The sequence below is a fragment of the Rhinolophus hipposideros genome (genome assembly GCF_964194185.1).
Source record: "Rhinolophus hipposideros genome assembly, chromosome: 10".
Taxonomy (NCBI): Eukaryota; Metazoa; Chordata; class Mammalia; order Chiroptera; family Rhinolophidae; genus Rhinolophus; species Rhinolophus hipposideros.
Genome location: NC_138056.1, coordinates 11,235,489 through 11,262,048, shown reverse-complemented (window position 1 = coordinate 11,262,048; position 26,560 = coordinate 11,235,489). Strand labels below are relative to the sequence as shown.

Below are 26,560 nucleotides of genomic sequence, written 5' to 3'. Positions count from 1 at the left end.
CAGTCTCTCACCTCCCTTTTTATTTCCACTAAGATCTGCAAGAAGCAGCACCAGGGAGGGGACCTGCCCTCCAGCCCCTGGAAGGGGCTTACCCCATCCAGGACACAGCAAGCACCTCAGGCCCCTTTCCTCTGAGGGGAAGGTTGTTTCGCACACACACACACACACACACACACACACACACACGTATGCACACTCTGGGCATTGCACAGGGACCTCAGGGGTATCATGTTTGCTGATCGCACAAGCCCCCAGGAGGCACCAGGAGGCAGGCCCCTAGAACAAAGCCCAGAGAAAGGGCAGCCTCGCACCCTGGTCTCCTCCAATCTGAGGAGGAAGAGCCCCCATCCTTCTAGCACAGGGGCCATCTCCAGTCATGGGGATTTTTTTTTAGGGTTTATTTTTTGCCTTTTAGCAAGTCCCTACAAAAATAGAACTTCTCTTGGTATTTATAAATCCACGGCCCCTGGCTCTGCCTGTGTTACAGGTAGAAAAGCCATATGAGGCATTCCCTTTGTTGCTCAGGCCTTAGCTGCCTGTTATCCAGGCCTCTTGGCCTCAGAGGTCTGCGCTGCCAGGTGCCTTCAGGGGGCCCTCCCAGTCAGTGGTGTGCTCCCTCTGGAGCCGGGCACGGTAGTAGAAGAGGTAGGAAGGTAGCAGGAATCCCAGGAGTGAGAATAGCAGGAGGCCCAGATTCACCTTTAGAACAAAGAGAGAGACAGAGTCAGGTAGTTTCCTATTCTCCCACATCTCCCTCGGGGACCCACCATGGCCTCCAACAGGGAGGAGAAGGCAGCCGTTTCACTCCAGGTCCTATTCCAGAATAATAAATATAACTAGAACTTATTGTGCTCAATCACTGTTCCAAAAGTATCTTATTTACTATTAAGCAGCCTTGTGAAGTGGCAGAGTCTGGTGTGAACCCTGGCTAATGCCAGTGTGCCAGTGCCTACACGCTCTGGCACCCTCCAGGTAGACATGAGGAAGTGGGCAGAACCAAAGGAGTCTGGGCTGGCCAGGCAGCTCCTAAACTGGGGCCTTCCAGGCTAGGAACCTGAACCTCTGAGGATGCTGACAGTGGGATTATTTGAGGGGGTGAGAAGAGCTCCCAGGCAGTTAGAGGAGCTGGAACACATAGCCGAGAGAACAGAAGGCTTGGGGGGCTCAGCACAGTGGCCTCCCATGGGCTTGCACTCAGTTCACCCCCCTCATTACTCGCTTTGTGACTCTGAACAAGTCATCTCAACTCTAAGTGCCTCCTTCTCAGAGCAAAGATGAAGTGATAGAAGTAGATGGTATTATGCACCAATGATACATCTGATAAGGGGTTACTATCCAAAATTTATAAAGAACTCCCACAACTCAACACCAAAAACACCCAAACAATCCAATTTAAAAAATGGGCAAAGGACCTGAAGAGACATTTCTCCAAAGAGGACATAGAGATGGCCAATGGACATGAAAAGATGCTCAACGTCACTAATCATCACAGAAAGGCAAATTAAACCATAGTGAGATCACTTCACACCTGTCAGGATGGCCATCATCAATACATCAACAAACAACAAGTGCTGGCGCGGATGTGGAGAAAAGGGAACGCTTGTGCACTGTGGTGGGATTGCAGATTGGTGCAGCCACTATGGAAAACAGCATGGAGGTTCCTCAGAAAATTAAAATAAAATAAAATTAAAATAAAAATAGAACTACTTTATCACCCAGCAATCCACTTCTGGGTATGTATCTGAAGAAATCCAAAAAACCAAATTGAAAAGATATATGCACTGCTATGTTTACTGCAGTGTTATTTACAATAGCCAAGATATGGAACCAACCTAAGTGCCAATCAATAGGCAATTGGATAAAGAAGATGTGGCATACATATATATATATCATATATACGATATATATATGTAAATATTACTCAGCCATGAAAAAGAATGAAATCTTATCACTTGCAATAACATGAATGAACCTAGAAGGTATTACGCTAAGTGAAATAAGTCAAACAGAGAAAGACAAATACCATGATCTCACTTATAGGTGGACTCTAAAGAACAAAATAAATGAACAAACAAAACAGAAATAGATTCATAGATACAGAGAACAAACTGATGGTCACCAGATGGGAGGGGGCTTGGGGGACTGGATGAAAAAGGTGAAGAGATTAACAAGTATAAATTGGTAGTTAAAAAATAGTCATGGGGATGTGAAGTGCAGCCTAGGGAATATAGTCAATAACATTGTACCAACTATGTATGGTGCCAGGTGGGTACTAGACTAATCGGGAGAATCACTTCATAAATTTTATAAATGTCTAACCACTATGCAGTACACCTGAAACTAATATACAATAATATTGAATGTTAACTATATAATTGAAAAGAAAGTACACGGTGTGCTTAGCACCCAGCGAGTGCTCCGTAAATGGCACCTGTCATTTCGTCATCATTCTTATGGGAGAAGGGTTTATGGGGAGTGGGTGGCCCCCGGGGCAGAGAGATCAGCTTTAGGGAGGCAGACGTCAGTTCACTGTAAGGAAGCCTTTCCGACAGTACCAGTGGCTGCTGCCTTGTGTAGGAGAGGTGTTGTCACTGGGGGGGATTGGAGGAACCCCTTCTCAGGGGTGCTGGAGAAGGTCCCTGCATATGGTGGAACTGGATCAAATCAGAACTGGGCCACTTCACATGTCACCTGGGAGCTTATGAAAAACAGACTCCTGGACCCAGGCCAAGAGACGCTAATTCAGAAGGCTGGAGAATGTGTCTTTAACACTCTGTGAGGGGTTCTGTTGGGCAGTCAGCTTGGGAACCCCCAGATTAGAGACTCCTAAAGGCATCTCCTGGCTGAGAGAGGGGCGAGGGATTCTAGCACATACAAGCTCCCCTGCCTCCAGCTCCTGGGCTGCACCCAGGAAAAGGGCTCCTGTTCCCCTCAGGACATCCCCAGTTCTTACCCAGAAGGAATTTCCTTTCAAGGGCCCCACCATGGCCTTGAAGAGCGGCTGCTGGAGCAGGGCAGACACAGCACTGATGAGGGACTGCAGGCCTGTCAGTGTGCCAAAGTGGTTGGACGGGAACCTGTTGATGAGAAGGGGTCCAAGCATGAAGGGCGTGTGGCCTTCCAGCCTGGCATGCCTCCTGCGCCCCTCCCTGGACACCACGTTATATTAGCCAGGCAACATAGGACTTACGAATTCAGGCTCTTCGCATGTGCTCTTTGGTCCCTGGCCTAGAGGGTATATATGCCATGACTTCAGGGCCACCAAGGAGGCTCGTGACGCCTCCTATCTATGTGATAATAACAAGTAACTCAACCTCTCTGAGTCTCACTTCCTCCACTGAAAACAGGGATAAACCTAACTTCACTGGGCTCTTCGTTTATTCTTAACAAATATTTATTGAGCTCCTACTATGTGCCAGGTGCCAGTCTAGGTGCCGGGAGATTCAGCCACGAACCAGACAAAGATTCCTGTCCTCATGGAGGTGGCATTCTGGTGGGGCAGGCGGTAGTCACCCAATAAGCAAGATAAAAACAGTGTGTTCGATGGTGATAAGTGCTAAGAAGAGAAGTAGAGAAACAGGGTGAGGGTGTTAAGAAAGTTGCAATTGTAGATAGGATGGCCAGGGAAGGACTCACTGAGTAGAGGACAGCTGGGTAAAGATCTGGAGAAGGTGAGACGACTGCGAGCCTTGCGAATAGCTGGAGGAAGAATGTTCTAGGAAGAGGGAACAGCAACTACACAGATCCCAAGTAGAGAACATGCTTGGGGTATCTGAGGCACTGAAGAGGCCATAGGAGGAGGGAAGTGTGTGAGCTGGGAAGAGGAAGAAAGGGGGTAGAGAGCTCCCATGGCCTTTTAAGTCACAATAAAACCTTTGGCTTTTTCTTTGAGTGAGACAAAACGGGAAGCCATGGAATGCCATGAAGAGACTTATGTTCTAACAGGTGTCTCTAGCTCCTGTGTTAAAAATAGCCCAAGGGAAGGCAAGGGCAGCTGAGGGGAGACCATCCAGAGGCTGCTACAACAATCTAGGACAGAGGAGGTGGAGATGATAAGAAGGGTTAGATTTGGGCTGTGTGGAATGGGTAGCTGACACCAACATTTCAGCTTGAGCAAATGAAGAAAGCAGAACTGAGATGGCTGTAGTGAGGTTTAGATAAGGGGGTGCTGGTCAAGTGTCTCACATTGCCTGCCACGGAATAAGTATTCAGTAACAGTTATGGTTTTTCACCACTATTGTAATACCCTATATTGCTCCATCATGTACACAAGGGAGAGCCCCTTGGCAGCGCCTGGCAGTGGGAACCGGAAGAGAAAGGGAACTGGGGGCCATTCAACCCAAAGCTGGAAAATCGCTGTCTGGACATTTCTATAGGGCTGACGTATGGAAAGGCCAGTTTGGGAGCCATTCCACAGAGCAAACATAGGACCGAAGTGTCATCAAATCAAGTATTTCAGCTTCCTCTAAAAGAAGCCTTTCTGACAGTGGAATTCTCCTGTTCTCCTGCGGTAAAATGGGCTGCCTCTGAGGAAGTGAGCTTCCCGTCATTAGAGGAACTTGGAGAGGGCAGTGGACCAGATGGCCTCGCAGCTCCCCACCAATCCTCTCCACCCACCCCACCCTCTGAGACGTCAGCATTCCAGGGAGGCTGGGGAGGGCATGCCTACCAGCGGTGGGAAGGGTGCCTTATGGGGTATCTGGGGCCCTTGTGACTGCTCTGGGATCCTCTAGTTATGAGGGGAGGGGTGCTCAGGAAGGCAGTGAACCCCAGGCTGACTCACACTGCAGCGTAAAGGCCTCCACAAGCTGAGTGGTAGAAACCTCGAACTATGGTGTGCAGGACAAAGGTCACAAACTGAAACCAAAAAGAGAGAAGGAAGAGGTTAAGAGCGGGTGTGGGAACAGGATGAAGGATGGATGAGGTGAAGAGGCCCATCTACACATGCCTACCTTCTCGACCAACCAACTTACTATAAATACTTCTTGGAAAACCCAGAAGACAAGAACCATGTTTCCTGGAAGGCAGATTCTATCTCTTTGGAGGAGTCCTGGGAGGCAGAGAGAGTGGGGAGGACGGAGGTGGGTACCTGGAGGTGTAAGTTGTTAATGAGGCAGGTGATGCCAAAGGCCACAAGCAGAAAGTTGGTCAGGGTGAAGGCGTTGATGGCATTGGTGAGCTTCTGGATCTTGCGGTAGCGTGGTCGGGCGGACTTGGTGGCAACCCCATCCCTGAGGAGAACAGACCGTCATTGGCGGCTGCCTCTGCCTCCTGGGGAGCTCCCTGGTTCTGAGCCTTGGCCTCTCCCCCTCCTGCTGTTCCTTTGCTATCAGGGCAGCAGAAAAGGGAGAACACTGTTTCTCAAAGTATGGCTCCCTCACCAACTGTACCAGCATCCCCTGGGGCCTTCCTTAAAAATGCAGATTCCAAGGCCTCGCCACAAACCTCAGACTCCCTAGAGTGGGGCCCAGGAATCTGCATTTAGACAAAGATCCCAAGCATTTCACATGCACACTGAAGTCTGAGACTCAAGGATGGGAAGCAAGGTGGAGAATGGGGAGCTCTCACACCGTTTCTCACTGGAAGCCCCAGGAAAGTGTCTCTGCCAACCAGCCTGGACAAATGTGACTGCCCAGCAAGCCCCTCTCTGCAGCAAGGTCAAGGGCTCTCCGGATGGCCCAGGGGAGAGGAGGCTGGGATGAGGGCAGGCTGCCCATCAGTCCTAGATAGAAGGGCCCTGCTAATGGAACGTGGCCGCCAGGAGCAGAGGGCTGAGGAGGAAAGCTGGGTACCAGGGCAGCGGCACTGCCAGCGGGGAGGGAAGCCACTGTGTGTTCCTTAGACACCTTCTCTCCTAGTCTCCCTCTCCCAGCCTCTCAGGACAAACAGGGACTATGGGATTAGCAGAAAAAGAGCACAGTAGTCAGAAGACGTCGGTTCAAGACACAACAGTGGTCTCCAGCCAACAAGATGTCCCCAAAGACCCCTGCCTCCTGGTGTTCGTACCCCGTGGGTCCCCCTGCACACTGTACCAGTTACTCTGTGTAACCAATAGAACACAACAGGAGTGATGGTGTGTCACTTCTGAGATAGCATTACGAAAGACACTGCAGATTCTGTCTTGGTCCCCCTCCCTAAGATGTCGCTCTGGGGGAAGCCAGCTGACTCGTGGTGAGCAGCCCTGTGGAGAGGCCCAGGTGGGGAGGAACCGAACCTCCTGCCAACAGCCACAGGAGTGAGCTTAGGAGCAGATTCTTCAACCCCAGTCAACACTTCAGATGACTGCAGCCCTGTCCGACAGCTTCACTGCAGCCCTACGAGAGACCCTTGCTATGGTCTGAATGTTCGTATCCACCTCCCACTCGAAATTCGTCTGTTGAAATGCTAATGCCCAAGGGGGTGGCATTAGGAGGTGGGGCCTTTGGGAGGTGATTAGATCATGACGGCAGACCCCTCATCATGGGATTAGTGCCCTTAGAAAAGAGGCCCCACGGAGCTCCCTAGTTTCTTCTGTCACAGGAGGACACAGCGAGGAGCCTACAACCCAGAAGGGCCTCACTCAACCACCCTGATCTCAGACTGCCAGCTCCAGAACTGTGAGAAATAAATTACTTTTGTTGAGAAGCCACCAGCCTGTGGTGTTTGGTTAGAGCAGCCCAAACAGACATAGACTCTGACAGAACCTCCCAGATAAGTCAGTCCCAGATTCCTGACTCTCAGAAATTATACGGGATGATAAATGTTTGTTGTTTAAAGATGCTAAGTTTGGGAGTAATTTATTATACAGCAATAGACATCCAATATACCAACTCTATCTCTTCCTAGCCTTAAGGAGGCTTTAGAGTATACCCTTTAGAGTGTACCCTTTATAACATGGGTTCTAGAGCCTGCTGCTAAAAGCTGTGTGACCTTGAGTAAGTTACTTAACCTTTCTGTGTCTCAGCTTCCTCATCTGTGAAATGAGGATAATGTACCTACCTCAGAGAGCTATTGCAGGACTAAATAAGACAATGCAAGTTGTCTAGCGCACAGTTAGCACTTGATGCCAGCTATACTTACTATCAAGCAAGCCATGTTCCCTCTTAGCCTCAGTTTCCTCATCTGTAAAATGGGGAGGTACCTCTGTTCTCCCAGGGTTCTTAGGAGAATGAATTAAGATGCTGGATATGAAAGCACATAGAAAATGAAAAGCACCATCTGACTACTTGCTGTCACCATCCCTGTGTGGGTCACCTGGCATCTCCAAGGGCAATGCCCTCAGTGCCACCACTGAGTCCTTGATCCACGCAGTCCTTGATCCGCCAGTCCATGATATAGCCGATGAGAGGGCAGGTGAGAAGGCACAGCAGCTGCAGGCCCCCGAAGATGGAGGTGTAGAACCCAACTGGGCAGGGTGGGAAGGGAAGTGGGGTCAGGAGCTGGCATCACCACCCCCTTCCAGCGGAGAAGAGGGAGTGCCAAAATAGCCTTCTTCTGACCCCAGATTCTTAGAACCCCCAAATGCCCAGGGTGATAAGGTGTGTCCAGGCTTCCTTCAAAGCAAGCAGTGGCAAGGTGGGTGCAGGCCAGGGCCCCAACTTTCATTCCCTTACCTGTCTCTGCTGCCTTTTGTTTCAGGACAACTGTCTCTGTTGGGAGTGGCAGGGGGAGAAGTCAGGGTGAGAGGAGCTCAGCCAGAGTGACCGTCCTGGGTCCCCAGTGGGCTCAGCAGCACCTCACCATGTTCCGGGCCACCAGTCACGAGGTACTCCAACATCTTGTTCATGGCGGCCATGTAGAAGATGACCCGCAGCTGGGTTATGCCCATGGTGAGGAGGCTCCACAGGAAAATGGGGGAGCAGAGGCTCTTGCGTAAGGGGACAGACTCTGGGGAGACAGCAGGGGGCACCTCTGAGCCCCAGATCTTCCATGTCCCTCTGAATGTCCTAGCTGTTGCAGTTCTATGTGACTTTAGAGAGACGGGTTTCTTCAAAAACAAGGGTTTGGACTTACTAGACTCCAAGTTCTTGCCCAGTTCTGTAACTATCTCAACCTGAATATTTTCAGGTGACCTCTGTAAACCCTATGTTTGGTGTGGTAACAACTCCAGCTACTATTAATTAAGCACTTACTATGTACAGCATTCTTAACGCATATTATCCCATTTAATCCAATCATACAACACCTGTCTTTACCGCATTTTATAGACGGGGAAACTGTGGCTCAGGCAGTTCAATGACTTGCCCAAGCTCAGGGAGCTGGAAGCTGTAGGTCAGCCTGACTCAGCTCACCCCCGTAAGTCGGCCACGGGAGGACCAGCAGCGGGGATAACACCTTCGTAACTGCACAGCGTTCTGCAGTTTACAAAGAGCTTCCGCTTTCATGACTTCATTCAATCCTCACAACCAGCTTCCCTGTGAGGTGAGTGTTATTAGTGCTCATTTAAGAAATGAGGAAAGCGAGAGCAGGGTTAAGTGACCTATCCAAGTCACCTCACCTGCAACTGAGGAGCGGGACTCAAACCCCCACGTCCTGACTCCAAGACCAGTGCTCCTTCACTAATCTCAAAATTGACACTGTGGGAAGTGACCCCGGCAGGAGGCGGGTTGCAGCTCTTCCTGCGACCAGCAGGGGGCGCCAGCCAGCCAGGCATTGGCGAGCCTCAGCCCGGAGGCTGGCTCACCTGGCTATGCACCTGATGCAAGAGGCTCAGAGGTTGCAGGAAGTCCTGATGAAACCCACTTCTCCACAGGCCTGGAGACCCTGCCCCATTCTGGAAGCTCCTCTCTCCGTCACCCCAGGAATCCAGCAGAGTACTCCTGAATCTGAACTTCCCAGAGTTCTATGAGCTCTGATTTCCCCCCCACCCCGTTCCCCAATTCTGTCGATGGGGATTACCCACCTCCATCTTGGGGTGTTATGAGAACTGAAGAGGGGAGAGGGGAGCCCTTGGGCATGAGTGCTCACCAGGCGTGAGGACCCACCTTCCCCGCCCCCCAAGACTGGCACCTTGACACTCACTCTCACGAGGGTTTTCTGAGGTACCACGAACGTCCTGGGAGGAAATATAGAGGTCATTCTCCTCCATGCTGGAGGCCTTCTGGTTCAGCCTCTGACCCACGTTGGTCACATGTGTGTAGAAGCGGTCACCTGTTATCTTGTGATCCAGGGCCAGCCCAGTGATCTTGATCGTTTTCCTGCCAGCAGCCAGGTGGGAACAAGTGGGAACCAGCCCCATAGAGCCCACCCTCAACAGCCTGCCTCCAGGGATCTGTCCCAGGCATCCCAGGGGTACCGAGCACCCCTTTACCCAGCTCTGACATGTCCATTGATAAGCTCTGTAGTGCAGGGCTCACGTCTGGGTCCCTCAGAGCCCGGCCCAAGGACCAGCTTAGTGCCCAGGAAGTAAAGCGTGGATGAATCATTTTCCACTGGGGTTGTTGCCATAGAGGCAGCATTGAGAACTCTGACTGGAGTCAGAGAGCCTGGCTCCAACCTCAGATTCACCCTCCTTTCAATGGTATGACCTTAGGAAAGTCACTTTGTTTCCTGCACCTGTATTATTAAGGGAGTTAACAGAATCCACGTTATAGGGCTGTTTGAGAAGTATATGAGGGCTAAGCAGGGCCTAGCATACAGGAGACACTTGATAAATACCAGCTGTTTGACAGGCACCCTATGTGCTTTGTAGTGGAGCAACACACACACACACACACACACACACACACACAATCCCCTGGTAAACTGATAGGGGGCTGGAAAAAGTTGGTGTTCAGGCTGCCCCACAAAGTGTGGGGTGTTTGATTCCTTTGTATCTCCCCTCTGGGTCCACATAGCACATGGCACTATTGCTGGGGTCCCTTCTACTCTGAATTCCATCCTTGAAACCCAGAAAGGATAATAATGATAACAGTCACCACGTTTTGACCTGTAATGTGCCAGGTCTATTCCAAACACCCGTGGGTGGGTAAGGATGAAAAAGCAGAGCTCAGAGAGCTCAGGTGATTTGCAAATCTAGGTCTCTCTGACCCTAAAGCTGTTTCTGTCCATCACATCATCACACATCTGGCCTCTCTCTCTGCAACAGGGGGTCCCCCTCCCACCCCAGCGCCCCCATCGAGCCACTCACGTGTAGCTGCTTTCCTCAGGAGCAGGAAAGGCTTCACTGGGCCAGTTGAGGGCACAGTTAAGAAAGATGAGGCAGGCCAGGCCCGACCAGGTGAACATGATGACCATGAAGGACACACCGGCATCGTAGATCAGCTGTGGGAGGAGAGGGCAGGTCCATGAGGGAGGCCACCTGGCCCCAGACCCGCCTCTTCCAGCCAGAGGTAGAACCCAGGCCTCAGAGGCCTTAGAGAAAGTCTCTTCTACCTCATTCCTTTTGTCCAATGCAGATGAGGAAACCAAGACCAGAGGATAAGAGTCAGACCTAGAAGCCCCACCATCCTCTTCCTTTTTCACTGCAGTCTCCCTAAAGTAGGGTGAAGTCGTTCCCATAAGGTGCTGACGTTGCTGGCCACAGCTCAAAATGTCTTTGAAAGCTCAATTATCTTAAAAAGACACACAAACTTTGCCCATGGCTCCATACGTGTTTGTTTTTACACAAAAATATCATTTCATTTTATGTCTAAAAGAGGAGAATTAAGGCTCTCGGTTCACCAGGCCAAACTGTGTTTACCCTGCCCGTTCCTGGCCTGTTCCCTCGGGGGACGACAAACCAAAGCGGACTAATTTCACCTTTCACTTATTTCACTGTTCACAGGTGCTCCCCGATGCGACACTGAGAGGGGAGGGGAGGTGTGCAATGCTCAGCTCAAGGCCTCCTAACCCAGGACTCCTAGTAGGTTCTGAATTGATTGGCATCCTGTGCCAATGTGTCAGCCCCCCTACTGGGACCTCTCTGCCATCCTCTGCCTAGAATGACTGACGTCTATCCTCCCCCTCTAACTACTGCCCAGAGCTCCAGTGCTGTCCAGGAAATCTGCTCCTCCTGGGGGCTCCTTGGGCCTTGGGGCTCTTTCTTCCCTGTGGGCAGGACAGAGCTTCAGAGGACCCTACCCCCTAATGAGTAGGGGTAAGATCTGGCTCCTCAAACCCCACTTAGTTGCCTAAGTTGAAGAGAAGGGAGAACTGCCACCTTCCATGCCTGTTGCTACCTGACTAATTAACGGCCACCCCACCAATACACACTCTCAAACTCATTTGTACACGCTGAGCCAAGTGCCTTCTAAACTAACAAACCAGCTGCCCAAGGCGGAATGTGAGGGGCATACTGTGGCCCAGCTGAAAGAGCACTTTGTTACCATTTGATATCAAAGGAAGAAATGAGGCCCCAGGCTTGCCCAGAACCAACACTCAGGCCTGTGGGCTCTAGGTCCACCACACTGACCTGTCTAGGATCTGGCCTAACATTTGTGACCTTGGACCCAAGTTACCCAGCCTCTCTAGGCCCAGGGAAGGAGATGTGGCTGGACAGGTGGGGTAAGGCCAGAGACCCAAAGGCCTTGAATGCATGAGAGGATGAACTTGATTCTGCAGGCAAAGCGGGTGTGTGAGCAAGTCCTCCATCTAAGACCATTCTGGAAGTCATATGAATGACAGACGGGAGAAGTGAAAGATCAGAGGCAAGGAGCCCAGCTGAGAAAGCGTGCACCGGCCCAGAAGAGAGGATGAAGGCCTGGACTGGGTCAACGGTAAAGGAAAGGAGGAGAGAAGAAAAATCAGGCCCGCTGGTCGGCAGCAGGGTGTAGTCTCTTCCCATGATGCCTCAGTGCTTTTCCCCCCAGAGGTGTTGGGAAGTGACCTCTGAGTGGCTGGAACTGAGTCACCAGACACTAGCCACTATGTACCCAGCCCCACCCAGTCCTTGCGTAAAGGCAAAAGAAAACCCAGGGAGGGGCGGCCACATAGCTCAGTTGGTTAGAGTGCAAGCTCTGAACAACAGGGTAGCCGGTTCGATTCCCACATGGGCCAGTGAGCTGTGCCCTCCACAACTAGATTGAAGACAACGAGCTGCCACTGAGTATGGGGAAGGGGGGAGGGGGGAATGGTGGTTTGGAGCTGAGCTGCGCCCTCCACAGCTAGATTGAGGGACAACGACTTGGAGCTGATGGGCACTTGGAGCTGATGGGCCCTGGAGAAACACACTGTTCCCCAATAAAAATTAAAAAACAACAACAACAAGAAAACCCAGTGACCTCACTGTACCCCCAGGCAGCTCCATACCTTGATTCCTGGGAACGTGATGGCAGAAGAGGCATAGGACCCAATCAGGAGGGCCATGATAGTGGAGCGCAGGTTCCCAAACATGTTGGGTAACTGAGGGAAGAAGACAGCGCCAGTGAGCAGGGGAGACCTCAACATCAGCCCAGGGCTCCCCCTTCCCAGCCCCGCCTGAAAAACTTGGAAGCATCCAGCCCAGCTGTCCGCACAGTGAGCCCCAGGAGCAGTAGCCCCATGAGACGCCACAGAAAAGTTCTAAGGCAAATCAATGTCGGAAATTGCTCCAACCACCCTCCTATAGACTCCCAAGGCACTTTAGCATCTAAAAGGCTCCCAGAAGCGCCCTCAAAGAGAAATTTTGTCAATTTTGTTTAACCCTAGGGTTTCCTACGTTAGTGGCATATGGAGCCCTTTATTGTGTGATACCTCTTTATAACCCATGGAATGGGTGTTTAAGAAACACTGATCTACTTTGTGCGGTACAGACATGTCTAATCACTATGTTGTACACCTGAAACTAATATGATATTGTATGTCAACTGTCATCGAAAAATATATTAATTAAAAAAAACAAACAAACACTGATCTAGCGCAACTTATTTGACAGATAAAAAAATTGAGGCCCAGAGACAGAAGGAAATGTATTCAAGTTCACAGAGCACATTAATGACTTTCTCCCCTGTCTGGCCATTCTAGTCCTATCTGAGACGCAAGGCTGTGACCATGGCTGACTCTGTAACAGGATGGTGCCCCTTACCCTTCCCAGTGGCCCCAAAGGACCCAGTTCACAGTTTCTGCTGAGCCAGGACAAGTCATGGGACAGACTAGGGAGGTGAGGGTGGGATGAAGGGAGGCCAGGTTTCCAGGAGAGGTGGTGGCTCTGACGTGCACAAAACTCCCACCAGTAGAGAATTAATTGGTCTTATGTTCTGCTCACTGGCCTGAGCCAAACCCTCAGGGGAGGGGAAAGCAAAGTCATGCCGCCCTCTCTGACCCCATCATCCTCCCCAGGTCAACAGATCCCATAGCTGGGAAGGGCCTTAGAGGCTTAAAACCCTCTCCACAAAAGGGAAAACCCAAGCCCAGAAGGGAACCTCAAATAACTCTGAAAAGGAAGGTGGATAAACAGAGAACTGAGTCCCCCACCAACCTCCCAGTAGCTATGAAAACAGTGTGGGGCCAGGCTGACCCCCTACTCGGGCAGAGGTTTCCCTGAAACCCTGTATCTCCAAGGCACGCTGCCAAGGCCACCAGGGAAAGTGCCAGCGCTGAGGGCGTCCAGGCCCTTGTGCCGCCGTGCCTCCCCGCCCCATAACCCGTGGGTCCCAGAGCGCTGTCTCCACCCAGAACGGCGCAGGGCCAGCCTGGCTAACCCTGGGCTGCCGGGCTGGGCAGCACTGGACGTCCTGGTTCGGATGCGAGCTACCACAGGGGCCCGCGGGGCGGGGCCGGGGCTGGCGCCGGGCCCTGCCATTGGTTGGAGATTACTGGCGGCGGGGCAGGGGGAGGAGAGGCGGCCGGTCTGCAGGCCGAGCCCCCTAGGCCTGCCCTCTAGGCCTGCCAGCACAGGGTCCAAGGTTAGGCTTCCCGCTGCGCCGCGCAGGGCAGAGCAAAGCAAAGGAAAGGGATTCAGGGCCGCGGGCCAAGTTGCACAGCGCGGAGAAGACGCTGCGGAAGGGGGCGGAGAGGAAGGGATCTGCTTCCTTAAGAGAGTTGTGAAATGTCCTGGGCTGGAATGAAGGGCCGAGGTGCAATTCAGCCAAAAACACCCAGTTTGGTGGTCAGGCGGCCCTCATCAGAAATAAACAGCCCAGCCAGAGATAAACAGCCAGTTCCAGAGGCTGGTCCACCCAGAAACCACTTCCCCGATCACACACTCATAAGCCTTGAACCTTTATACTCCCTCACCCACGTACATAAACATACACACTTAGAGTGACACACGCAAAACACTGACACATGTGCATAAGAGGGCGGGACATGTGAGAAAGCCGTTTTTAGAGGTCACGTAAGGTCAACATCAGCAATTTTATATGGTTTGATGGAATACACTCACAAATACATTTGCCTTCTCACGCCCTTTCTGGTGGACAGCACCACACATACACTAGGCAAACACACACATTGTCCCAAGCTGCTCCCTTCCTGTCACTATCGCATTACCCAGTTTTATTTTCTTTCCAGCCCTTACGACTACGGACAAAATTGATTAGTTTATTTATTTTGGGGATTGCCTGTTCCCCCAAACCCTGAACGCAAGCTCCCACAAGGTGCAGGAGTTCACTTCTGTTTGTGCTATAGCCCCAGTGTCTAGAACAGAGCTCAATGGACAGTATGGGCTCAACACACACACAGACACACACACACACACACACACACACACACGTTTGATCTGTGTGCACTGGCCCGTCTCCACTCTCACCTTCACTCACTCCCGCCCCCACCCCACTCCTGGTGCCCTGCTGCCAAGCCGGAGCCTGTCATACTCACCGTGAGTGAAGAGAACGTTAGGCAGATACCACCAAAGCCATTCAGGGACAGTGCCAGGAATATCAACGGAGAGAGAACTGGGAATGGGAGAGGGGTGAATGAGGGCATTTGGGAGCTGTGGGAGGCCAAGGGCAGGAGCTGGGGTAAACATCCACCTTTATCCCACTCATTCTTTTCTCGTGGGGGCACGAGAGGCCAGACCTCTCACCTTTGGTGTCCCAAGAGGCCAGGGCCATGAGGGTGCAGGATGCCGCGAAGGTGGCACTGTGGAGATGTGGAGGGAGGGGAAGAAGTTGACTGTTAACACTCGGAGCCTCCCCTCCCCCTGCAGCACCAGTCCCTGCCCTCCAGCTCCCCAAGGCCTGGCCCCGCCACCTCACCTGCCAACCAGCCGTGTGGGCCGGGGGCCAAAACGGTCCATGAGGATCCCCAGTGGCAGGGTGGTGGCGCTGAGCACAAAGGAGCCGATGGTGAAGCCCAGGTTGAGCATCTCTTCCTGGGCGTCACAGCTGGGCCAGCGGAGCTGTACATCCTGAGTGGCATTGGTGGTGTTCTCAGCTGAGGAGGGGGAAGGGAGGGCTCAGCACATGACAGCAGGAGCAGCTGGGCACAGGAGAGAGTGGCCTGGCATCAGGGGTCCTGCACTCAAATCCCGTGCCTCTGATTTACTGCCAGCCGGGGGGGATGGGGCTCCAGAGATGGCAGTGACCAGCATGTGACCCCAGGGCTGCCAGACACCCAATCAGAGGCCTCAGCTAGCTCAAGTGAGCTCACGGACACCACAGTATTTACCAAGTTGTAACATTCACTCAATGGCCAAGCTTAGCGGGTCCTAGACCCCCAACAGGAAGCACCCTCGAATCCAGGGACAAAGTCAGTGAGTGATGCTCAGTTGATGTAACAAGATTCACTTAAAACTTGCAGGCAGCTCGCCCCAGAAATGACATTCTGATAAAATAATAGCTAATATTTATTGAGCACTCAACTATGTACTAGGCACTGTTTTCAACAATCACTGTATTAGCCCACAGCAGCCCCAGGAGTCAGCTAATAAAGTATTTCCAGTCTCCAGATGATGAAACTGAGGTGCAGCATTAGGACCGTGGCACTGCCCTCCAATACCCCTTAGAAGTTCACTTGGAGGACGTGTCCTCCAGGTAAACTGCCAACTTGGAGTTGAGACAAGTTAATGAAAAAGGCTAGTGGGGGAAGGAGGGTGATTTCACTTCCCTCAATGCTCAGTGAGCCATGAGGTAGCTGCCTCCTATTTGTTACTTAGGCATCATTGCCAAGGGCAAACTCAGGGCGCACCTGGAAGGCAGAGCGGTCAGGGTCTGAATTCCCACCACCACCCTTACTAGCCGAGCAACCTCGGACATGTAACGTCCTCTCTTTGATCCTCAGGCCCCTTGCCTGTAAAAGGGAGCAGGGAATGCCTAACCCTCGGGCTCTTTAGGAGATCCAGTTGGAGAAGGTGAACAGAGACCTTTGTACAGGGCCTGGCCCAGAGAAGGAGCTCCTGAAATGGCTGATGAAGGGGAGATGATGGCCCCCCTGGAGGGTCACAATGTGATCAGCCTCTTCTCTAGGTGCTGAGGATCCTACAGTGCATAAGACAGGAAGATCTCAGCTCTTGTGAGGCTTATATTAGATAGTACACAAGGAAAAGAGCAGATGCTGATTTAAAGAATTCCAGGTGCTGTGACAGGAAGATGTAACAGTGCCTGATTTCTGGGCGGGGGATGGTATCTGCCCTCAATGGTGACAATGACCCCTGACTTCAGGTATCTGAAGGGCATGCGTGTGGCAGAAGGGTGAAGTGATCTAACAAAGAAGACTTTCAGATCATAAGTGCTGGCCCACCAGGTGAAAAGCTGCATTGGGCCATGGGGAGTTTCCATCCATAGGTACCAGCCCCCAAGCGCTCAGGCACCTGGAAGAAGTGATTAGCAGTTGAGACCACACAGCTTTGGGGTTCAGGCTAGCCCCATAATTTAGCGATTTTAAGATCACTGTTCATTTCTCCACCAGGTTTGTCTGCACCCATTTATTATTCCATCTACTCACACTAACTGGACATCTGCTGTGTGACAGGCACTGTGTTGGGACAGTGGGTAATGCAGGAAGAAACACAAAGATCATTTAGGCCAGAGGCTGCACACGGCGCACCAGCAATGGCCCACACACAAGTTTTGCTTGGCTTGGCAATTTTAATTGAGTGCCAGTTTAAAATCAGGAGTTATCACATAAAAAATCCAGAAGCCTGGCCTCTGTTTAAGAAGTCAGAAGATCTGGCCATTGCTGAAGCTGAGTAGAAGGCACCCCTTTTCACCAGGGCTTGCCTTCTCTAGGTCACCCAAGTCTTCACCTCACTTTTAACTCTCAGACATTAGGCATCTTACATCTGTCCTGATTTGCCAATTATTAACTGCCTGGCCTCTGTTGGCCTTTTAGTTTGCAGCCCCTGAATTAGATACTGTCCCTGCTTCGAAGTCTCTGACCATCAAATAACACTTGTCTCTCACGAACAGTCCTACTACCTCTCAATTAATTAACACCTACTTTGTGCCAGGCTTTTTTTGTGTAGCATCTCATTGAATCCTCACAACCATAAAAAGCAAGTATATGATCCCCATTTTATAGATGGTGAGGCTCCAAGAAGCAAAGCAGCTCACAGCCACACCACCCCTTACAGGCAGTCTCAGATTCAAACTCAAGACAATTTCCAGCACCAACACTTTTCCATTGTATCACAGAACCTCTCTGTCCTGGACAGGGCAGCTTAGCAAGTTTCCAAGCAGACGCGAGAGCTGGCAAAGAAATCCATTCTCCCACCGGTGCAGAATTCCAGCCCCCGGGGTTGCTAATAGCTCCAGGTCAATTAACACATTCGTTTCTCTGGTATATTGATCAGCCTCTTGTGAGTTTGACTAATACGAGCTAGTTCCTGAGACCTGATCACTCTGCGTGCTTAAATAAAGCCAGACTTCTGAAGCAAGAGGGATGCAGGCCAAGAAGCAAAGACCTCTTAGACGTCTAGCTATGTCAAGACAATAGAAGAGGTCTTTGAAATCCAGCCCAACTGTCTCACTTTGACAGACAAGTCAAGTGAGGCGTAGGGTGGGACAGAGAAAACATACTTGGTAAGTGACAGAGTTAAGCTTAGAAGCCAGGGAAAACGGTGTTTCCCCAAGTGTGGTGTACACAACAAATGGGGTGGGTGCTCAGGATGGGTTTAGGAGGCACATGGAATGGTTTTTGGTGTTTCATAGCTATTAGTTATTTGAATCAGTATCAAAACACACACATATATACATACACATATACAAGTGTGTGTTGTTAGGGATATATATGTATGTATGTTAGAAACATATGTGTACAAATGTGTATATGTGTGTTTGTAAGTAACATCAAACCCAAGATCCCAAGAATATTACACTTTAAACTGAGGTTTATTTTTTTAAGTGGGTTGATTTAAAAGGTAGTACTAAGTAAATAATAGCACCTAGAGCACACAGAAATAGTGAGGTCATGAAGGTGAACTACAAATGACTAGGTCTGGGAAACAATGGAAAACAGGATCATCGTTCATCCATCTGCCTGTGGAGTCCAGAGCATGGCTAAACGCTGGCTCCATTAGCTGTGCTGCTGAAACCGAGGCTCTGGTATCCCATCTGTGAAATGGGGAGAGTGGTGGCAGCCACTTGAGAGGCTGGCTCTGAGGGTTGCTGCATAAACACTCACAAACGATCCTATTTTCTTGGTCTCCCCGGTCAGTGAGCCCTTCCTCATCCCCTGTTTCTTTGCTTTCCTGCAAATGACACAGTCACATTCACCAAAACTCCCAAAGGATTGGGCTCTAGCTAGTAGTCTTGTCTATGTCTGGACTCCCCCAAGCTGAAGGAGGTCAGAGAAGAAGGTCTACACTAGTCCCACGAGACCAAGAAGAAAGGTTCCAAAGTCAGACTTGGGGTTGAATGCTTGCTCTGCTCCCTGTTTATTAGCTGTGTGACCTCAGGCAAGTTACTTCACATCTCTGAGCTTCAGCTTTCTCTTCTATAAATAGGGTCAATAATAATACCTACACCACAGATTTGTTGTGAGGGCTAAAGATCTAGTTAGCAAATAGAAAATGCTCAATGAACTTCAGCCACTGTTTTCTTATTTCGGCACTTATGTGGGATATACAGGAGTGTGTGATAAACTGAACTGCCCCTGCCTAAATTCTGAGTCACACAGCCCTCTTTCTATGTGATGCCCCTACAGGTGGGTTACCACCCACCCCAGGGAGTACCTTAACAGAGGGACAGCAGAAAGCACTGAGAAGACAGAGGGCATGGCCCCAAAGACAAGTTAAGTGAGGCATGGGGTGGGACAGAGAAAACACACTTGGTAAGTTAGTGACAGAGTTAAGCTTAGAAGCCAGGGAAAACCCCAAAGCTGACACTAATGAACTCCACATTTGTTAAATGACATCATTTGGTCCTCACATCACTGCTCTGCAGCAAGGAGGATGAGGGTTTTCCACTCCATTGTACAGACTTAGAAGTGGAGATCCAGAGAAAATAGACGACTTGCCTAAGCTCACACAGCAAAGGCTGGCAAAGGGGAGATCCAGAACCACCAGAACTTTGCAATCTTGCCCTCATTTCATTTTCACAACAGCCCTGCAGTAGGGGTGATTGGTTCCTTTTTGCATATGGGGTAACTGAGACATTAAGAAAGTTAAGTAACTGGCTCACATCAGCCAACCGTCACTTAGGAGAGTTGGAAGTCATGCTGTCTGCTTTATACATTATGGGGACACAGCTTCCTGGACTGATTTTGTGTTCTTGGGACCATATAGAGGGAGGCCAAGACCAAAGTGAATGAGGCTTCAAGAAGCAGAAAATAGGCACTTTTGATAGGGCAGCATAACTGAGATAGAATAGGGTACAGCACCCCCAATCAGCCTGATGTCTCAAGGACGGAGGCTGGAGTCCCTTGAATGAAAGAGTGGTGGGGGAAGAGAGACCTGTGGTGCCCTGCTTTCCAAAAACAGGCAAATAAGTTCTGAGAAGAGGAGGAAAGTTCACGTTGGTCACCTCTAGAGACTCCAAACAACCAGGCTCAGACACACACTTACTTCTGGGCAACTTAAAACCCCACCCAGGCGGATATCACACACCGCATACAAAACTTAACTCCCCATGGACCGAAGATCTAAATGTAAGAGCTAAAACAGAAAACTCTTAGGGGAAAACATAAGCAGAAATCTTTGCAACCTTAGATTAGGCAATGGTATCTTAAACATGACACCAAAATACAAATGGTAAAAGAAAAAATACATAGATTAGGCTTCATCAATATTGAAAACTTTTGTGCCCCTAAAGTTTTGTGCTTTTCACGTGAAGAATGTGAAAAGACAACCCACAGTGGGAGAAAAATTTTGCAAATCACTATCTGATAAGGGACTTGTACCTAGAATATTATGTACTCTTACAGCTCAAAAATAAAAAGGCAAACAACCCAATTTTAAAATTGGCAAAGGCTCTGAACAGACATTTTTACAAAGAAGATATACCAAAGGCCGAGAAGTACACAAAAGATTTCCAACATCATTAGCCATTAAGGAAATGCAAATTAAAAACCACAAAAAGATAATACTTTATGTCCACTTGATGGCTATAACAAAAAGGATGAGCAATGACAAGTGTTGTCTAGGATATGGAGAAACTGGAACCCTCAATACACCGCTGGTGGGAATGCAAAATAGTGCAGCCACTTTGGAAAACAGTCTAGCCATTCCTCAAAATGTTAAACATAGAGTTACCCTAATGGTCCAGCACTTCCATTCCTAGACATATACCTAAGCGGAAGGAAAGCATGTGTCCAAAGAAAAACTTGTACGTGAATAGGAGCCTTTTTCATAAGAGCCAAAAAGTGGAAACAACCCACATGGCCATCACTGATGAACGGATAAATAAAATGTGGTAGATCCATTCAATGGAATATTAGAAACTAAGGCCTAACACATGCTACAACCTGGAGGAACCTTGAAAACACTATGCTAAGTGAGAGAAGCCTGTCCCTAAAGCCTACATATTATAAGATGCCATTTAGGTGAAATGTTCAGAAATCTATTTTTGTCATATGCAGACCTATGACAGAAAGTAGATGAGTGGTTTCCTAGTTCTTGGGGGTGGAGGGAGGAGTGGGGAGAGTAGGTATTGATAATGGGTACTTTTTGGTATCAAGAAAATGTTCCAAAATTGATTGTGGTGATCGTTGCACAACTCTGAATATGCTAAAAACCATTAAATCGTGTACTTTATTTTTTGTTTTGTTTTGTTTTTCTTTTCACGCATTAAGTACATTTATTCAACTGCAACTACTTTTTTTTTTTTTTTTTTTTTTTTTAGTTTCAGGCAACTGCAACTATTTTCTTCAAAGACCATTTCTTTATTTATTTTTAATAGTTTTTAAATTTTAGTTTTGAATTTTTCAATTACAGTTAACATACCATATTATACTAATTGCAGGTGTAAACTTAACGATTAAACATTTATATAACGTTAAAAGTGATCACCCTAAAAAGTCCAGTATCCTTATAACTTCATATATAGCTATTACAGTATTATTGACTATGTTCCCTGTTCTGTACATTACATTCCCATAACTATTATTAAGTTGTATACTTTAAATGGGTGAATTGTAAGATATGTGACTTATATCTTAATAAAGCTCTTGTCCATATTTTTAAAAAGCACAGGTGGAGGGATGGGCAGTAAAAGGGAAGCAGGAGTTTGGGGGGGTGATGGAAATATTCTCAATACTGACTATGGTGATGGTTCCTGAGGTGTATAAATTTGTCAAACCTCCTCAAAATGTGTGATGTAAAGTAGCTTTCAATAAAGTTGATTAAAAAAAAAAACATGTGGAGAAGGCAGAAAGAAGCTATTGGATTGGCAGGGGTTGGCATCAAAGCCACAAGGACAAGTCCTCTCCAGTCTTGAGGGTAAATAACTCAGATGGGACCTGAACTCCCCACCTCTATTTGCAAATGGGGCTCCCCAAAGCCCTCCTAGCTCTCTGCCTGGTTCTCTTAGTCACCCTGAAACACCTATCATTTCATCCCAAACCTAATCCTCCTGACCCAACCTGCCTCCCCAGGCCAGCTACCAACTCTAATCTCCACCTCCTGGGGCCCCCATCACCCTGCAATTGGGCCATTCCTCCATGACACCAGCTGTTTCCTTACAGATAACCTTGGCATGGGTGGAGCAACCTCCAAGGCCTCAGCTTTCTTCCCACAACCAAGGCAGGTGCCTGCAGGGACTTGAGTTGAGGAACCCCCCCCATAAAGCCAGGAACTGAATGATGCTAATGTTTATCAACCACCATGGACTCTCACAGCACCCCTGTGGGATAAATACAGAGGGTGCCAAACAAATGTATACACATTTTAAGAAAGGAAATAACTATTAAAATTGTAATACTCAATATATACTGATAACAGAAGATGAATACAAGTCACATTTGACTTTTGCAATTACAAGAGGTGCTCAAAGTGGTTACCGTTAGTGTCCAGACACTTGTGATTACAGCAAACTACTGCTTGAGCAGCATTGACCAAAGTGTCCACTTGTATACATTTTTTGGCACCCCCAGTATTATTATAATATTATTCCCATTTTGCAGACCAGGCAAATGAGGCTCAATGTTTTAAGGAACTCGCTGATATCACCCAGCTGGTAAAACTCGTGGAAGCTGGGATTGGAACCCAAGATGGCCTTCCTCCAAGACCCTGTTCCACAATATGGAAGTTGGAGGAAGAGAATAAGCAGGGGGAGGGCCAAAATCCACATCCATCCAGCTCCTTAGGCTGGTTATCTTCCCAGAAAAGGAAGATAACCCTTCCAGCAGACAACCCAGGGCAATTATATGTCAGATATGGTTAGGTTATCTTACATATGGAATATTAGAATTTCCACACACTCATTGGGGGTCACACACAGTCCACATTATTGAAATAGAAAATGGGAATACTCCTGGATGCCTGAGACTGAAAGTTAATAGTCTCATTTCATTAGGCTATTGATGAAATGTACAAATGGGTGACTTGAAGATTTGGGGGTTCAAGGTCCTGAAAAAGGCGTGCAGGACCTTTACATGCAATCAACTCTGTAGGTTCTCCTGCACTTTATTGATCCTTCCAGAAATCCTTCCCCAGCTAGGTGTACCGGCAGCAATTCCATTCTAGAAGTCTTCATTTTGCTCTAGACCTGAGGCTGCCCAAGGGCTTAGGACTCTGCTGGTCCATCCAGCACCTGGACACCCAGCAGGATACCTGGCATCAGTGAAGACTGTATTAGATAAAGGAGGCAGAGTGGGCAGAGCGCTGCCCATTCTCTAGATGAAGTTTGAAGAGGTCAAGAAGTGGCCTCTCCAACTCCCTGCCCAATGCCCGGGTTTAAGCAGCCCTGCTTCCTGTCCGCTCGGCCACCTGTCCTTCTCTGGTGTCCACTTTCCCCCTCTGCTTCCCCTCCTCCAGCCTGGCTGGCCCCTTCTCGGGCTTACCTGGGCACATGCTGGAATAGAAGCCCTCGCTCTTGAGCATGATCAGCAGGGAGGCCCAGCCCAGGAGCACGGCAGAAAAGAAGAGGTTCTCCAGCACGGCTGTGCATGCCATCCACCAGCGCCGCCGGTACGCCTGCTGCAGCGTGGGGGCCATGCTGGCCGCGAGCCTGCACAGGAACAGAGCGCTGAGCGAAGGGCCCCCCAGCGGCCCCTGGCAAGGGTCCTGCATCATGGTGGCTGCTGAACCAGCCCACGAGGGGGCATTCATGGAGGCCCCATACAGCCCTGGGCTTCCCAGCGGGTGCCGCCGAGCTGGCTCAGGGCGTACTGGCAGTGCCAGGGGCGCACGTGGCATTGAGTTCCCGCCGGGCCACTATCAAGACAACGAAGGTCCTGTCTTAGCTCAACAGCTTGCTGGCGCGCTGCCGTGCTCTTCCACCCAGGCCAGGACCCGCAGAGCCCCGCTCCCGGGGGCCAAACCCGCACTTTCCCAAGCCCCCAGAGGTCAGCAAGGGGCAGAGGGCACTCTGAAGCCACCGCTGGCCAGTATCTGGCCTCCCGAGCCAGAAAGGACCCCCAGAAGCCAGCGGGAGGAGGAAAGGGAAGTCTGAGGCTGGCCTAAGACACCGCCGCCCCCACCCCACCCCCTGCCTGTGGCCCTTTAAGACCACTCCTCTCTGGGACTGGGCGACAGCTAGCCCTCCCCGTTTTCGCGCCAGGCGACCAGGGTCCCTACAGTCTCTCGATGCAAGCCAACAGCTGCCACGTGGACTGAGACCCAGACCCGGGCCTCCTGCTCCGCCTGTGCCCCGGGGCGCCCCTCACTCACTCCGGAGGGCGCAGAGCAACCCGCTGCGCGCCTCGGAGCCCTCCCGCCGGCTCCAGCCAGGGGAGGGGGCTCCCGCTCCGGCAGGAAGTCCGGCGGCCGCTGACTTTATAAGGGCAGCGGCAGCGGACGGGCTGGCGGGTGTGTTTACCAGAAGGGAAAGAGCCCGAGCTCCCCCCGCTGCCGCCGCGGCGCGGGTGTGTGGAGCGGCCAGAGGGTGAGACCGAGCAAAACAGAGAGGAGCGGGTCAAGGAAGGGCAGGAGGGAGGAAAGCGGGAATCCGTTCTCCGGGGGAGGCGGGCCTCAGTCCCCTCGTCTGTGAAATGGGGCTCTGGATTCAGGCATTCCCGCAGGTCCGTTGGACACCCCCTAGAGTGTCGTTCTGAACAGAGAAGTGCGGCCAGAGGGGGCCGAGAGGAAGAGGGGAGTCGGAGGGAGTAGAGTAAAGGGGAGGAAGGACGCGCATGGAGAGACTGGACAAGGCGCTGCGGGACCCAAGGGCTCAGGTAACGGGTTTTGTTGTAGAGCCTAGGAGTGTCGGTGGCAGCGGACCCAGGTGGCTGCCGGCGCATGTGCAGCCCGGGACCCCGACCCCCACCCTCTGCTCACCTCGGGTGGGGGGCAGACGCCCCTCCTGCAGCCGCGGACGCCTCTGGGAGCGCAGCGCCTGGGCGGCGCGTCCACACTCTCCGTGTCCCGTGTCGGGCGGGCCCAGCCTTAACCAGCACCCGCGCTCAGCACTTCGCTGCGCGCCGGATCCCGGCAGCCTTGGAGGTTCAGCCCGACAGCTTGGTGATTTTCTCGCCCACTGTCACCCCCTCGGAACACGTCCGGGAGCTGGGGACCCTCCGGGCGACACCAGTCCCCAAAGCAAGACAGGGACGAAGTGGACCTACGGCGTTGATAGTTGTATTTATACCCGTCCGGAGCTGCACCCGGAGATAGGGGCGGGGGCTCCCTTCCCCTCCTCCTAGATCGAGTTTCACGCGCACGTGACTCGCCCTCTGGTCCCCGGCACACGACCCAGCACCTAAAATTTCCACCCTTACCTCCTTCTCTCTCCCTCGGCCCCCAGACCAATCAGGCAGCACCCTCTGTATCCTTGATGAAAACAACCAGCTTGGGCTGCCGCAGACAGATCGCGACAAAACGCAGGCTTGGGTGGGGTTTTAAACTGTGCAGTTGGGAGCAATGTTTTTTAAGAGGCAGAACGACACAGGTTTCTTAGGAGTTGGTCAAATAGAGGTCTGAGTCTTGCTTTTCAAATTGACTGGCCTGGGTTACCTAGGGCAACTTGCTTTACGTCTTTGGGCCTCGGGTTTCTCCTCTGTAAATTCGAATAACAATATAGTAGTGCCTGCCTACCTGTGGGGATGTGGGGTGGAATTGGGTGTTACACTACTGGTAAAATGCTCTGCACAGCAGCTGGTACCTAGTAAGCGTAGTAAATGTTCATTATCGTTGCAGCTGTCATTATAATTTTTTCAGAAGACCTGGTGGTGGGGAGCTTCTAGACACTTATTAACTGATTGATTCCTGGTACATTTCTCCACTTCCTGGGGGCTGTTTCCTCATCTGTAAAAGAGGGGAGGTGTCATTACGTGGACTGGGGTGTGGACTAATAAGATGACAAAGACAAATCGATAGAGAGGTAAAACAGCATGTGGAAAGCAATGTTAGTGATACGGTAGCCACAACGCTCTGGGCATGTGAGCAACTGCCCGGGAAGTTCCAAGAGGACATCAAACAAGAGGGCATCTCTGAACAGCTGAGCCACCAAGCCAAGAGAAGAACTGAAATTTGCTGAGTGGCTACTATATGCTGGGCACTTTCCAAACAAAAATTATCATTAAATCCTCAAAACATCCTGATCTCATTTAAACCTCACAACTTTTCAGAGGGAAAAGACAGGCAGCGAGCAGCTGGAACACAGTGGGTGGAGGCAGGACGCAAACTCAGATCTGCCTGGCTTTTAAGTGTGGCCCTTTCCATTCCTCCAGGTCCAGAGTGAAGGTATAGCTTTGGAAAAGGCACAAGGAATTCTCTTGGCAAGAGCACAGTGTCAGGCTCTGATGGTTTCACTTCTTAAATTTCATACTATCTCCCAGAATTTCCAGATCAAGGTCAAACTCCTTAGCTTAGCACAAGGGGTCCTAGAGTAAGGGATCTAACCCAAGATGGTCATGGATCCCTTTGAAAATATAATAATAAATAAATTTTCACTCCGTGTGAAAATGCATGTGTGAACACACACACACGCACACACACACACTGAAATTTCAGTTATTGTGGACATCCTCCACAGGCACCAGGGGTCCAGGGACCACCACGGCTGTAATGCTTGCCCTTCCTCATCCCCAACCCTCATTTCCATGCTTTCCCCTCCTGAACTATCAGCTCCCTGAGGACAAGGGCCTGGTCTATTGTGTTCACTGCTGTACCTCCAGCACCTAGAACAGCCCTTGGTATCGAAGAGGTATT

At 50.4% G+C, this 26,560-nt stretch overlaps 1 protein-coding gene across 5 annotated transcripts; it reads right to left on the bottom strand.

Moving 5' to 3' along the window:
• SLC43A1 (solute carrier family 43 member 1) lies at positions 1-25,269 on the bottom strand (the record flags this gene model as incomplete). 5 transcript variants are annotated; one of them, XM_081064612.1, is made up of 16 exons in its annotated part: positions 1-699; positions 2,954-3,077; positions 4,784-4,857; positions 5,090-5,231; positions 7,234-7,384; positions 7,593-7,628; positions 7,720-7,866; positions 9,001-9,176; positions 10,109-10,242; positions 12,208-12,300; positions 14,695-14,771; positions 14,903-14,958; positions 15,075-15,252; positions 23,254-23,420; positions 24,689-24,971; positions 25,129-25,269. In XM_081064612.1, 14 exons carry the CDS (start codon positions 23,405-23,407, stop codon positions 559-561), a joined length of 1,683 nt encoding a protein of 560 aa, XP_080920738.1. In that variant the 3' UTR covers positions 1-558. The 5 variants fall into 5 exon arrangements, with proteins under 5 accessions (XP_080920738.1, XP_080920739.1, XP_080920740.1 ...); XM_081064613.1 differs by lacking the exon at positions 25,129-25,269 and having other exon boundaries at positions 24,689-25,078; XM_081064614.1 differs by lacking the exons at positions 24,689-24,971; positions 25,129-25,269 and adding an exon at positions 24,083-24,251.
• Between the last annotated feature and the right edge of the window lie 1,291 nt (positions 25,270-26,560).